Genomic DNA, 10,188 nt, shown 5'->3' with positions numbered 1-10,188 from the left:
CCTTCGCGGAGGCTGGGGAGCGTTTCCGCGACTGGGCTGCAGCCGCGAAAGCGGTCCCCGGCCTCCGCAAAGATATCGGAGCAAAGCCCCAGCCTCCGGAAGGCATCGGAGCCGGGACTTCGCTCAGATGCCTTTGCGGAGGCCGGGGACCCCGGCCTCCGCAAAGGCATCTGAGCGAAGTCCCGGCTCCGATGCCTTCCGGAGGCCGGGGAGCGTTTCCGCGACTGGGCTGTGCAGCTGCGAAAGCAGTCCCCGGCTACCGGAAGCCGGGGACCGCTTTCGCGGCTGCACAGCCCAGTCGCGGAAACGCTCCCCGGCCTCTGGAAGGCATCGGAGCGAAGTCCCGGCTCCGATGCCTTCCGGAGGCTGGGGAGTGTCGCGAAAGTGCTCCCCGGCCTCCGCAAAGACATCGGAGCGAAGTCGCTCCGATGCCTTTGCGGAGGCCGGGGAGCACTTTCGCGACTGGGCTGTGCAGCTGCGAAAGTGGTCCCTGGCTTCCGGTTGCCGGGGACCGCTTTCGCGGCTGCACAGCCCAGTCGCGGAAACGCTCCCCGGCCTCCGGAAGGCATCGGAGCCGGGACTTCGCTCAGATGCCTTTGCGGAGGCCGGGGAGAGTCGCGAAAGTGCTCCCCGGCCTCCGCAAAGGCATCGTAGCGAAGCCGCTCCGATGCCTTCCGGAGGCCGGGGAGCGTTTCCGCGACTGGGCTGTGCAGCCGCGAAAGCGGTCCCCGGCTTCCGGTAGCTGGGGACTGCTTTCGCGGCTGCACAGCCCAGTCACGGAAACGCTCCCCGGCCTCCGGAAGGCATCGGAGCCGGGACTTCGCTCCGATGCCTTTGCGGAGGCTTGGGAGCCGCGAAAGCAAAGGCATCGGAGCGAAGCCCAGCCTCCCCGAAGGTATCCGACGCTCCGATGCCTTTGGGGAGGTTTGGCCTTCGCTCCGATGCCTTCGGGGAGGCCGGGCCTTTGCTGCGGGCCTCCAGGAGGCATCGGAGCGAAGGCCCGGCCTCCCCGAAGGCATCGGACACTCAGTAGACCTCCGGCACCTCGGTTTACTAACTTCCGGGTTAGGATAGTTCGTAAACCGAAAGTTCGTAAACCGAGGTGTTCGTAAACCGAGGTACCACTGTACAGGTATAGCATTGCAACCTAAGCATTATTGAAGACCCACATGTTCACCCTCATGACACAAATGGATGCTGTGCATGCCATCTGGGGCAGAAGGAACTGAGGTTCATGGGTTTGCAACACACTGGTGTAACAGCAGTTATGCATCATCATGCTGCTGTAACAGATCTTAGGATGAAACTCAAGGACTAACATGGTTGTACAATATGTTGGCTGGCAAAAAGCATAATGCCCCTGTTATGCACACAAAGATTCGCCATCCTCTTTTAATCCACATTATCTCAGAGTTGCTGTATAAACAGAATTAAGGACTTCTAAGTTAAACTTATTAAAAATAAACCAATGTCTAATTCACTCTTACCCTTTTAATGGCACATTGTAATCAATAAAGTTCAAACAGGTGGAAGTTTCCACCAATGAAGATGATTGGGCAAGTGCTGATAACAGAGGCAAATATTAAGACATGACTGTGCTCACTGCTGGTATTCTCTCTAGCATCCCCTGCAGTTTAGAAAAAAATTGAACTGACAGTAACACACTTGTGTACCATTACAACTGCATACTTTTAAACATGCTGTAAATAAAAAAGTTCGACTTCCATTTACAGAACATTTTTGTTACCAGGTAAAGTGTGCAGATTCACTGACAATTTATGCCTTAGGAAGCTGTTTGTAATGTACAGGTAATTGGTGAAAATCAGGTCATGCACAAAGATGAATGTTAAGATCTTTCTTTAAAAGCTTTGAGCAATAGGTCTGCAGCCAGCCCTGGAGAGAGAATTCCACTGACAACCTTTTCTTCCAGAAGTGGAATCTGATCTCTCACTGCTAAGTGACTCCGGAAATGATCCAGCATGCTTTCTTGGATTACATTCCACATCCACACTTTTTGCTGTCTCCTTCGTTTGGCCATCAACTCGCTGCTTGTAAGCATGAGGTCTCGGAATTCTGTCATCTTATCCCATATGTCAGAGATGCCTTCTCCAGTTTTGGCAGAGATTCGTATTACCTATCAGATTGAAAAGGTTTTTTTTTCAAGATGCAGGACAAATTAAGCCTACTAGTATTGACCTAAGCATGAGTTCTTAGTAACTTATATTCTATAAAACCAGATTCAATCTGCAGCAGGCAAGAGCTGCCTTTAAACAAAGAACCCGGAAATCCAAAACTGAATGCTGTACATCTAAGCAAGTTTTTACGCTAAGACACTAATCTTGGGCAGGCCAATGTAGACAAGCTTGTTAACCGATAGAGTAGCTTTGTATGGTCCAACACCAATAAAGTTATGGGGTGCTTTTCAATCCAAAACAGGGCTTTAAAGGTGAGCACCAACACTTTGAATTGTGCTCGGAAACGTACTAAGAGCCAATGGAGATCTTTTAGGACCAGTGTTATATGGTCCCAGCGGCCGCTCTCAGTCACCAGTCTAGCTGCCGCATTCTGGATTAGTTGTAGTTTCCTAACCTTCAAAGATATTATCCCTTCGCCTTTTGAAGTAACCTTTCAAAAAGCACAGCTCCCAAAACTGAACCTTGGAGGGCTTAACTTTCTACATCCCTTCATTGTGAGAATTGTTCTCTGTTCCTGCTTACTTAACCAGTTCCTGATGAACAGGAGAACCTCTTACTGCATGACTGCTAAGCTTACACAGGTGCCTTTGGTGCAGTACCAAATGTAGAAGAAAACTTTGGTACTTGAAGAACCAGGCAGTTTAAGCTAGTACTGTGCCTAGTGTAGTAATTTCTATGCATTATCTTTCCTCACCTGTGTCTCATATTTTTTCCTGACTGAAAGGAAGAGGAAAGGATTATTTTGGATGTACCAACCTTTGGCCTCCAAACCTTTGAGCGCTTGCGGAGTAATTTCAGAGCACTGACGTATTCTGCTTGAATTCTCCGTGCCGGTACAACTAGATCTCCGTCAGCTTTGGTTACAGCAACAAGATCGGCCATCTCAATTATACCTCGCTTGATACCCTGAACAGAACAAGGAAAGAAAGTAACAGAAATCTCAGAGACACTGTCTATAACCAATTAATATCTCCCTCAAAGACCCAAAGATCATTTTTAAAACACAATAACTAGACTTTTAATTGCCATTTCCAGTAACACCCCAAGGACTAGATAAATGAAGAGAGGCAGAAAGAGCCTTCAGAACCTTTTAAAAGGATTCCCTGGTTGTTTAAACCACTAAGTTCACATGTCTAATAGGAAACATTCACACATTCAGGTGTATATAAACATCTGATGGTAAAAGAATTAATTCTAATGCATGGTAGCAAAGGTTTCCAAAAGCAGAAGTAGAGTTATCATTTTAAAGCCATTATAGGATTTCAACCTTGCCAGACAGAAATAGCTCTTAGCCCAAGTTGCACTCCAATAAAATGAGATCAAGAGTTTCATGTCTTTGCAGGTTTGTTCCGAGGACAAGCAAAATAAAATTGGAAAGCACTCTGTCTCCTAGGCATTACTAAAAATAATGAATTATTGCCCATTTGTATTATAACAGCTTTTTAGGGGGGCATAAGGATTGCTAGCAAAACCTGCAATGTCAAAATTGAAGGATGTTTTGTTGGTCAGTTCTGGTAGCTCATGATGACTCAGGATAACCTCCTACAGTTATGGTTTATATGAAGTTCAGACTTTTGCCAAATGTAGCATTATTACCTGCAGCTCATCACCTCCTGCTGGTGGCAGTAGCAATACAAACATATCAACCATATCAGCAACCGCAAACTCCGACTGACCCACACCTGAGGATCAAGAGCAGAAATTGACCAGTCACTCTGGAGATACAATGACTAATAATAATAATAATAATAATAATAATACCAGGGTACGACACTACCAGAGGACAGGAGAGACCTGAGAGACTTCAACAACAGAGGCTTATGAGAGTAGCTGTAAAACAAATGTTTGCATGAACATCCTAAGAGTTCAAGCAAATTAAGGAATAGGAATAAGTCAATCCACATTATGGAGCTGGGCTGTATTAAATCCCTTCTTGTCTAAGCCGAGTAATTATTGTCCCCTGGGGGATATTCTTCCTGAAGAGTTCTACATACAGGCTCAGTTGCACTGCACTGTATTGATGGAGCACCAAGGCTGCAGTTTTTCTAGCAATATTTTATCAAAGGGGGTGAGGAACCTCTGACCCACATGCCTAATTAGGGCCTGCCAGGGCTCCCCATTTGCCCTCCAAGGCAGTTTCAGCCAAGCCACACTGGCCTGCCCTACACCTGACACAATATACGACGCCAGGTGTGAGGCAGGTAAAAGTGGGATTGGATAAAAGGGGGTTTGCAGGGACTGCTAATCAGTGGTACCTGAAAAGCCCTTTGCACAGCTTTTCTCAAGTGCCAACTACCAGCTGGTGCTTGAAATGATTACCTGATGACATTGCGATACCACCCAGTTGTCAAAATTGGCCTGCCAATGTGTAAAGAAGAGGATATGAACCACTGACCAGATTCAGTTCCCCACCCATTTTATCACAAAGTAGCACTGATTCCGCTGCACCTACGACTTAGGTTGTCTCCCTCTTCTTGGCTCAGCAGGCCACAATGCAAAGCAGAACTACCAAGCTGTGTCACCATGGAAGAAGCCATGCTGCAGACTGCATAGAACGGAATAGCATTTTACTGACCCACTGTTTCTACAAGAACTATGTCATAGCCTCCTCCTTCACACAGCAGAATGGCTTCATTTGTGGTCCGCGTTACACCTCCTAGCGTTCCTCTGGTTGGAGAGGGCCTGATGTAAGCATTCATATCTCTCGACAACTCGGTCATTCGTGTCTTATCACCCAAGAGTGAGCCTGAAGCATTGAACAAAAGAAAGAAAAGGGGGGAAGAGTTTCATAACAGTCTAGCCATTCAAAACTTTAGCCCATGTCTCCATTAAATCCAGACTTATTCTTTGATGAGGACTAGGCTGCAGATAACAGTCTTTCAAAGAGAACTATTGTGTGCTAAGTTGCTCCACCCAGTTTTGGGTGATTCCCCCCCCCAGGGGCCCTTGCACCACATTGCAGACTGTCCACAAAGCACCCCCCCCTCCAGCCCTCCTTTTTCAGGAGAGCAGGAAGCTGCAGGGGGGAGGGATCAGAAAGTTTTCTTCTGTTAACTTCCTTCCGTTCATGGTCTTTAGAATAAAAGCCAGCATCCATAATACTGTCTTCTTCTTCTTTTGTAAATCATTTTTATTAAATTTTCCACAATCCAATCAAATCACATTAAATATTCCAAATTATACATATACATGTCAAATAATCCAAATATTTGGCCAAATTATACATTTTTCGGGACTTCCCATGCTTCAAGCTCGGAAGGCTCTAATCCTCATCATAATTCTACTGCATTTCATAGTCATTTCCGGCGATCCCTCTATATTTTATCGGAACTATGTGAAGATGGCGGCTGCCAGCAGTGAAAAGACTTTTGGATTGACTCAGCAGAAACACCAGCGTGTGAGGAGATACTGCGAACTTATGGAAGGGAAGCATGGACATAAAATCCACACAGAAACACATCACACAGACGTAAAGCCCCACCATTTTCCATAGCGCTTTCTCCCAGGTAAGCCTACACAGGCTCGCCGCCCAATCTATGTCCCTACAACTGGCAAGGAAAGAGGCATGAGAGATAAGTAATGCATTCACACATACTCACCACCACTGGTGCTAGAGGATGGGTCCACTGCCAAGACAGACACTTTGTATCCTCTTTCAGTGAGCATTTTCCCAAAGCATTCAATAAACGTTGATTTCCCAGCACCAGGAGGTCCAGACAATCCTGTAGGGATATAAAGATCCTTTGTTCTAATATGCAATCACAACTCTGAGTGCAAGTCTGTCTCCCTACTATGAAACTGGCCTAATAATAATAATAATTTTTTATTTATACCGTCCACCTGGCTAGGTTTCCCCAGCCACAATGGGCAGCTCCCAACAGATAAAAAACGGAATAAAATATCAAATATTAAAAACTTCCCTAAACAGGCCTGCCTTCAGATGTCTCCTAAAAGTCAGGTAGTTGTTTATTTCCTTGACATCTGATGGGAGTGCTTTCCACAGGGCGGGCGCCACCACCGAGAAGGCCCTCTGCCTGGTTCCCTGTAACCTCACTTCTTGCAGTGAGGGAACCGCCAGAAGGCCCTCGGAGCTGGACCTCAGTGTCCAGGCAGAACGATAGGGGTGGAGACGCTCCTTCAGGTATACTGGGCCAAGGCCGTTTAGGGCTTTAAAGGTCAGCACCAACACTTTTAATTGTGCTCGGAAATGTACTGGGAGCCAATGTAGGTCTTTCAGGACTGCTGTTATGTGGTCTTGGCTGCCACTACGTCACCAGCCTAGCTGCCGCATTCTGGATAAGTTGTAGTTTCCGGGTCACAATGCTTTTTTGGTGAGGACCTCCTAGAGGTACCACTAGTGCTTACAGAGCTTCAATAGGCAATGAGCAAGGGAGGAGCCTTCACTGTGGTGGCACCTCCTTCCCTCAAACTTAGGCAGGCACCATTGTTGTTGAGAGACTGCCAGTATGGGATTTAATTTATTCATTTCCAATTTCAGTTGCATGTAGCTTGTATCGTATTGCATTATGCTTTTATTATTGTACTTGGCTTTTAAAAATTTTGTGCACCACATTGAGACTGATGTGAAAGGTAGTATAAGAATGTCCCAATACATAAAATAAAAGTCCTGAAAAGAAACCCAGATAATGTACCGGACAGATACCAATAATCTCTGCTTCACTCTTAATTCTTGACCACAACTCTTCCCTCCAAAGTTATAAATTTTCTCATAATTTTGTTATTGTACAACATACATGTCATGGTTCGCTTTTTAAAGAAAATTCACACTCCACATGGTAACTTCATCTAGAAGGAATTACTTAACTCTTCCCATAGCAGCCCACCTTCTGATTTGTTGACTATTTTTCCTAACCTACAAGAAAGTAATGTCATATACAAGCATGTTTCATACTGGTTAGGTAAATTATTTTGCTCCAATTAAAAACAACAGCTGACGCACTGTGCTGGCAGAATATTCATAAGAAAATGAGACAGTTCATAGGGAGCAATTTTAGTGGCACGTTGAAAGTAATGGGACTTTGGGGATGACATTCACTGAACTAAACATATTCCATAGGGGATAAGCTTTATAACAGAGGCATTCAGCAATGCATAGTTAGTGTGACATATCACAACCCATCATAAGCTAATAGGTTACGATTCCTTTTAATTTTAGAATTAATTAAACTGTATTTCTTTAACAACTGACAAGTGAAGACACATTAAATCATCAAAACAGCAATAACTGCACAAACAAAAGAGAACTGACCCACTCTAAAGGCTAGTGGCTTTCCTTTATTTAACTGCTCTTGTTCTCTGTGGTAGGATAGTACCTTCTGAAGGAGCACCTGTGCAATCTCCTTCTTCCTGCTGTGTGTGGATTCTACGAGAGTAATTGCTTCTGCCAGGCAGGCCCTGTGTCCTTGAATTAATCCATTGTACAATTTGTCTAGAAGTCTCTGTTCCTGGTCAGAGAGCTCTCGTGTCTGATGTTCTAACACTGCTGGATAACAGAGGCCAGTGTTCAAGCCCTTTGAAGATACCATCCTCCTTGAACAACACTGTTGTAATGAATTCAGCTGTTGGCCACATGAAAAAGCAGATCCAGGGCTGGACCTCCAGCAGAAACTGTCAAGACTATTAGGAAACCTTCTCTGAAGAAAACAGAGTGGAAATCGCAGCAGCAGTGATGCTCCATTCATTTTGTCTTGATTCAGAGAAATCCGTTTTTTGGAAGCCTAATAGGAGAAGAAAAATGCTTGGTACTTCCACATTTTTAAAGGCTTCATGAAGTGTACTTGAAGCAGTGAAGAGATACATAGGGAAAGGGTTCAACACCCCCTTGGCTTCTAATTCCACATAATATACTTAGACCCTTAAAGAAGACAAATGTCAGGAAAACGTTAGTGGCGGAGATTTCAATTTTATAACAGTATTGCCTGGCAGCCGTAGGCGAGAAGGAATTTCATGCACAGGAGTGTGCAGAATCACATGCAGGCAAGTGGGTGGGCTGGTAGAAGAGTACTTTGTCCCTTCTCTGTGCCCAGTAAACACAGTAGGCTGCTAAAGGAGAGAATGAATTCCCCTTCCTCTTATGCCAGCCCCCAGTAGGCTAGCAATTTTTGAGTTTCTTTACTAGGCTGTTTTATAATGGTTAAGTTTTTACTTACAATTTCTACAAACCTAATTCACACTCTGTGAACTTCACCTCCCCACATCCAGCACTTACTCTCACCCTGCAGAACTGAACATAAGCAAACAAAACAAAAACAAATTGCAGAATGGTAGGAAATGACAAATTAAGTTCTCCACAACATTCCCTGATAAAGGAACCACAGGTTATTGCCCCTGTTGAGGTGAACTTTAAACTGAAAGTTAATGTACTCTTCATTTGAACAACCCTAACACTCCCAGAGGCATCTGGTTGGCCACTCTAAGAAACAGGATACTCAATTAGAGAGGCCTTTGGTCTGATTCAGCAGGGCACTTTATGTTCTCAGAATGACCAACCTGCACACCCATGTTATCTGAACCTAATGGATGCTTCCCATTACATTGTGATATTTGAATTTCTACAATAAACAGTACTCTTGTGTACACAGAGGGCCATATCGAGGTATTGTGGGTGCATGTATTAGTCCCACCTTCCTACTCCTATTGATTCTCATATTCCAATGTAGTACTGTAATAGTACAGTAATTCTTTTTATTTACCACTCTGAAAATGTTTTAGGTCAAAATGCTTACTTGGAAGTAAGCTCTACTGAAATCAAGGGAACATTGCTGAATAGACACTTATCAGAATTCTAAAACAGACTAAACATTCTAACATACGCAGACACTTATCTGCTAAGCGGGCATATTACAAGGCAATCTGACGCACAACACTGACGGTGGTAATTGTTTTTTTTTTAAAAGAAAAGTACAGATTAGTAAGGGCTTTATCTGTTAGCCACACTTCTATCCGGCAACACAGACAACTTAAACTTTCTTCTATAACCTACTGTGAGAAATAGTTCCAACAGTAGACTAAAATCCACATTTAAGCATTCCAGTTAAAAGATATGCTGCCTTCTGAAGAAGTGAAGGAGCTGAGTGACCTTTTAAAAAACAAACAAAACCTAGGCCCCAAGTAGCATTGTTACAGTCCAGCAATATTATACTGTAGTTTAATTCTCCGGGGGGGAGGGGGGAGACCCTCTATCATACAGTATATGTTCTCACAAATTAAGATAACTGGTAATTTATAGCTGCAGACACTTCCAACAGCACAACCCTTGCCGTGTTTATTTGGGCTCCAGTGGGGCTTAACCTTCAGGTAAGAGTGCACAGGGTTGCCTCTCAAACCACTGCAAAACCTGTACCCCCACCCCACCATCCTGCAATGGCATCAAGGTCGAGCTCCCCGCCCGCTCCTCCTGTGGTTTTATTGCTACCTAAAATTGTTTGTGCTTAAGCACCGTGAAAGGACAGAGACCTGTTTCTAAATACGCAACGCAAATACAACGCCGCCAGGGTCCACAAAACCAAGGCGGACGCGGGTCGATTCGCAAACACCCTCCCTCCCATACGCACCACAACAAGGAAATGACCCCGCTGCTCCGAACCTTTTCACATCCGGGATACGCCAGAGGACGCAAAGCAGCACGCAACTTGAACCGCAACCTCCTCTAGCCTTGACCCCGCCCTGCCCAGCCGCTCCGTGACTATGTCTGCCAGCTGCGCCTGCGTAGAAACCGGGCAGCTGCGGAGGCGGGGCGGGGGCGTTGCAAAGGGAGAGTGGAGCTGCTTCCACGCAGCCGCAGTCGAAGGCAGTCATGTCAGTGGAGTTTGAAAAAAGTTTTAGACGGCGGTTGTTGTGTCTGCAGAGAGACCTGGACCTGCCTCTTTCTTACAGCGGGGGCAAGGGCAGTCCTTTCACCTCCTTCCACACAGGGTGAAAGCAAAGATCCTTTAGTTTGGTTGCTTTTTTAAAATTGCCTTGCAAGTATTTG

At 45.3% G+C, this 10,188-nt stretch overlaps 1 protein-coding gene across 4 annotated transcripts; it reads right to left on the bottom strand.

Annotated features, from left to right (window-relative positions):
* Nucleotides 1-1,133: 1,133 nt before the first annotated feature.
* MMAA (metabolism of cobalamin associated A) lies at nt 1,134-9,961 on the bottom strand. Of its 4 annotated transcripts, none has more exons than XM_035111636.2 (7): nt 9,770-9,961; nt 7,465-7,933; nt 5,795-5,917; nt 4,771-4,941; nt 3,792-3,877; nt 2,952-3,101; nt 1,134-2,134 (listed from the first exon to the last, which is right to left on the bottom strand). In XM_035111636.2, exons 2-7 carry the CDS (start codon nt 7,895-7,897, stop codon nt 1,847-1,849), a joined length of 1,251 nt encoding a protein of 416 aa, XP_034967527.1. In that variant the 5' UTR covers nt 7,898-7,933; nt 9,770-9,961; the 3' UTR covers nt 1,134-1,846. The 4 variants fall into 4 exon arrangements, with proteins under 4 accessions (XP_034967527.1, XP_034967529.1, XP_034967525.1 ...); XM_035111638.2 differs by having other exon boundaries at nt 9,802-9,960; XM_035111634.2 differs by lacking the exon at nt 9,770-9,961 and adding an exon at nt 8,366-9,755.
* Between the last annotated feature and the right edge of the window lie 227 nt (nt 9,962-10,188).

Source organism: Zootoca vivipara, chromosome 9 (assembly GCF_963506605.1).
Source record: "Zootoca vivipara chromosome 9, rZooViv1.1, whole genome shotgun sequence".
In the NCBI taxonomy this organism is placed as follows: Eukaryota; Metazoa; Chordata; class Lepidosauria; order Squamata; family Lacertidae; genus Zootoca; species Zootoca vivipara.
This window is presented reverse-complemented; position numbering and strand designations above follow the sequence as displayed.

Excerpts from the sequence above, each read along its gene's own strand:
- MMAA (XM_035111636.2), bottom strand. The coding sequence starts at position 7,897 with ATGAATGGAGCATCACTGCTGCTGCGATTTCCACTCTGTTTTCTTCAG. Across the intron at positions 3,102-3,791 it reads CAGGAGGTGATGAGCTGCAG|GGTATCAAGCGAGGTATAAT; the intron begins GTAATAATGCTA and ends TGTTCTGTTCAG. Across the intron at positions 2,135-2,951 it reads CAAAGGTTTGGAGGCCAAAG|GTAATACGAATCTCTGCCAA; the intron begins GTTGGTACATCC and ends TCAATCTGATAG.